This window comes from Hipposideros armiger, unplaced genomic scaffold, assembly GCF_001890085.2.
Source record: "Hipposideros armiger isolate ML-2016 unplaced genomic scaffold, ASM189008v1 scaffold_953, whole genome shotgun sequence".
In the NCBI taxonomy this organism is placed as follows: domain Eukaryota; kingdom Metazoa; phylum Chordata; class Mammalia; order Chiroptera; family Hipposideridae; genus Hipposideros; species Hipposideros armiger.
Genome location: NW_017732303.1, coordinates 561,102 through 564,907, shown reverse-complemented (window position 1 = coordinate 564,907; position 3,806 = coordinate 561,102). Strand labels below are relative to the sequence as shown.

General features: G+C 33.9%; 1 protein-coding gene across 1 annotated transcript in view; it reads right to left on the bottom strand.

The window, feature by feature from the left end:
* Positions 1 to 3,806, bottom strand: part of LOC109375448 (uncharacterized) — a 13,928-nt gene continuing 10,122 nt past the window's right edge. Inside the window, exons 3-4 of the mRNA XM_019630834.1 lie at positions 112 to 297; positions 1 to 39 (exon numbers count right to left, since the gene is read on the bottom strand). Of these exons, the coding sequence (XP_019486379.1) occupies positions 1 to 39; positions 112 to 297 (225 nt within the window). The remainder of the gene's footprint in view (positions 40 to 111; positions 298 to 3,806) is intronic.

Genomic DNA, 3,806 nt, shown 5'->3' with positions numbered 1-3,806 from the left:
CTATGGCCCGCTGGAGGGCTTGTTGTTGACACAGGAGAACTAGACAAAACAGAAATATAATGATTAATAGGAGTGCAAAAGCACCGGCAAACCTCCACCGAGGTTTTTTACCCATGTGAATGTGTTCAGAGTAGACAATCCTTCCGCAGCCATGGAAAGGGCATCTTCTCCCGGGAGGAGCTGGAGATTAGCAGATGACATCTGATCCACTTCTTGTTGCAACTGCAGAATATCTACAGTCAAGTTGGGCACATGTCCCAAAAGATGAGCTCGTACCTCAGACCATGGGGTATGTGTCTGGTTGTAAGAAAAAGGAGTTACACAATAAGTGGAAATATTCCAATCACATTTTAAAGTAATCATAGTCTGGAGACTCTCCAATTGATCTCAAAGAGAAACAACAGTTGTTTCTAAATCAGCCAGCCATATGCTGATTTCTTGATCAATTCTCAATTGCTGATTCCAAGTTTTACCTGCATTTTTATGCCATTGTTGTACAAATTGAGTAGTTTGCACTGTCTGGTGAAGAGCCACTCCAGAGACAGCAGCAACAGTATTTANTAATTTTATAGAGTTTTTATTGTGGTTGTGTTTATTGTATATCAAAATAATACATAACATTTGGTTTTTTGCTTAATTCCACTATGATCATAGAACATACTCTATAGAACTCAATCCTTTGAAATTGTTAAAATGTGCTTTATGATCCAGTATACAATCAATAAATGTTCTGTTTACAACAAAAGGATGCATACTCTACAGTGTTATATGTACATCAATTATGTAAGGTTTATTCATTGTTTTGTTTAAAGTCACTAATAACTTTTCTACATAATTTTTTGTATGCTTGTTATATCAGTTACATAGAGAATTGTGTTAAAAATCTCAGATAATGATGTAGGTTATTCTCTTTCTCCCTTTAGTTCTGTCATTTTGTTTTGTGTATTTCAATGCTATATTTTTAAGACCATACAAACTAAGAATTGATATAACTTACTGATGGATTAATTCTTTTATCATTAAAAAAGGTTCCTCTTTATCTCTAGTATGCTTCCTGTCTTAAAATCTACTTTGTCTAATATTTTTATAACTTCACCAATTTTCTATTTGGTACTATTTACATGGCATAATTCTTTCCAGCTTTTAACTTTCAACCTTTCTGTAACTTTCTATTTAAGGTGTCTCTTGGAAGCAACATATAGCTGAGATTATTTTTAACCCTGTCTACAACTTTTGTATTTTAATTGGAGGTATATTAATTCCATTTACATTTAATTTAATTACTTTAAAAAACAAACAACTCCTGTTTGTTTAAATATATCATCTTGCTATTTGTCTATTGTCATTTTATGTTTCTTTTTCTTTCAATTCTTGCTTTTTTTAGATTAAATGTTTTATTATTCTGTTTCTTTACTCTATTAACTTTTTATTAATTATTTTTCAATTATTTTAGTTGTTACTCTAGAGGTTTTAATACTCATTCATGTTTTTCTTTTTTAAATTGGGCCATCCTGCCCCCTGTTGGCAGTTCAGCGGCACCTCAGCTCCGCCCGGGACTCGAACCGCTGTTGCTCAGAGCTCGCACTCTTGAGCGAGCTCTTAACCAACTGAACCACTCAGTCGGCCCTTAATATTCATTCTTGATTTATTAAAGCCAAATATTATATCAATTCCCATACAATGCTAGAACTGTAGCACACTTTAATTCGATTACTCGTTACCTCTTTTTGTGCTATTATTGTGTATATTTTAATTCTCTACATATTTAAACCCCACAACACATTATTTTTATTATTTTATATGGTTCATATTTATTTATATCTAGCCACATATTAATCCTTTTACTTTTCTTCATTCTTTCATACATATTCATTATTTTATTTGGGGTTATTTTTCATCTGCCTAAAGAGCTCCTTTTGGAATTTCCTTTAAATGATCTTAGTATTTGTTTAAAAATATTAAAAGTAGATATAAAAATACTTTACTTTCAATTTTGAATGTTAAATTTTGAAAAATATTTTTGCTGATTATAGTATAATCTAGGTTGGCAGCTAATTTCTTTCAGCACTTTGAAGATATTTCAAGGTCTTTAGGCTTCCATTGTTTTTTTTGAGACTAAGCTCTTGATCTTATTGTTCTTTTGCTGGTACTATTGGGTTGTCGGAAAAGTCACGACGTATTTTTTGTATGTTTTTCGTTGCAAAAATGCATCATTACTTTTCCGACAACCCAATATATCTGCTTTCTCTGCTTATTTTTAAAAGATTTTTCTCTTTGTCTTTAATTCTCAGTAGTTTACTCTGATCTGCTTTGGTATGGTTTTCTTTGCTTGAAATCCTGCTTGATATTCACAATGTTTCTTGATTCTGTGAATTGTTGTCATTAGTTTTAAAAAAATCACAGCCATTATCTTTTCAAATATTGTGTCTTTTCTGTTTTTCCTCTCCTCTTCTTCTGATAGTTCAATTACATGTGTTTTAGAATATTTTACCACATACCACATGTGCTTCATTCTCTTTTCTGAACTCATATCCTTTAATCTTCCATGTTTTATTTTGCATAGGTTTTTACTTATTAAGTTCACCAATTGTTTCTTAAGTTGTATCTAATCTGTTATTAAACCTATCCATTTGATCATAATTTTAATTTGTGTTTTTCCACCCAAATTTAAAAATTCTGTTTTATTCTTCTTTGGAGTTGTCAGTTCTCTGCTGAAATTCCATACCTTGTCATTTAATTTTTTGAAGATATTAAACAGAATTATTCTAAAATCTGTCTTTAAACTTCAATATCTGATCTTCTGCTTGCTTCATTATTTCTGTCCTTCTCTCTTAGTTTTTAGGATAATTCTTTTTATGTGCCTCTTGAAATTCAGTGCCAGACATTGTGAATGAAATGTGTGGCTCTGAATGATATTATTTTTTTCCAGAGGCAATTTACATTGCATTTTGAAGCTGTTCTTCAGTCCTTGTAAGGGTAAGTCTGTTTTTCTTTTATCGAAGCTCCTAGGATTTGTAGCCTTTTAGGGTCTCAAATGAAAGTCTAGAGTATTTATCAGATCCTCTTCCTTAACAGATGCTAAGCACACATTTTTTGGTCTCTCCAGCCCCAGGAGATGGCTGAAACTCTTCTTACTTTCTCACCCTTTCAACCATTGCTTTAGATTCATCAAATGCCTCGTCCTGAGACAGAAAAGGTGGTAAAAAAAAAACATGTTGACACCTTTGAATGAAATGTTGGACGAACAAAATAAACAGCCTTCAAATTCCTCTTGTACTTGACATCGACAACATCGTAGAGCTTCTTCAGGAAGTCTGAGTTCAGATGATTGTACTTGCTAGTCAGGGTGTGAAAATATACTAATACATATTCCTTCACAGCAATGTGATCCATCACATGGATAAAATATAAGCGCGCCTTGTCCATATCTGTTAATGTTACAGGAATGTTTCTTCCAACCACCACCATCACTGTGCGACCGCAGTTATCGACACCTGTTTGCTATAAGGCTTTGAGAGAAGTGATATCAGATAGATCCTCAGATCTTGCTTGACATAACCAGTGATTGTAATTTCTCTGATGCTGCTTCTGCAGGGCTGCCTCTGATAACTGGTCCTGAAGGATCAGTCTTCCCTGCTTATCAATATCTCCTTCCATTCGAGCAAAAGCATGAGAGCCAATGAAAGAGAGATCAACTCCCAAGCCTTCGTCCTCCTCTTCTGGGCTGTCCTCTGGGGCACCAGGTTTCTCACTTATTCGAATCTGCCATTCAGGGACCACAGGCTCCCCCTCCGCATTTCCGATAT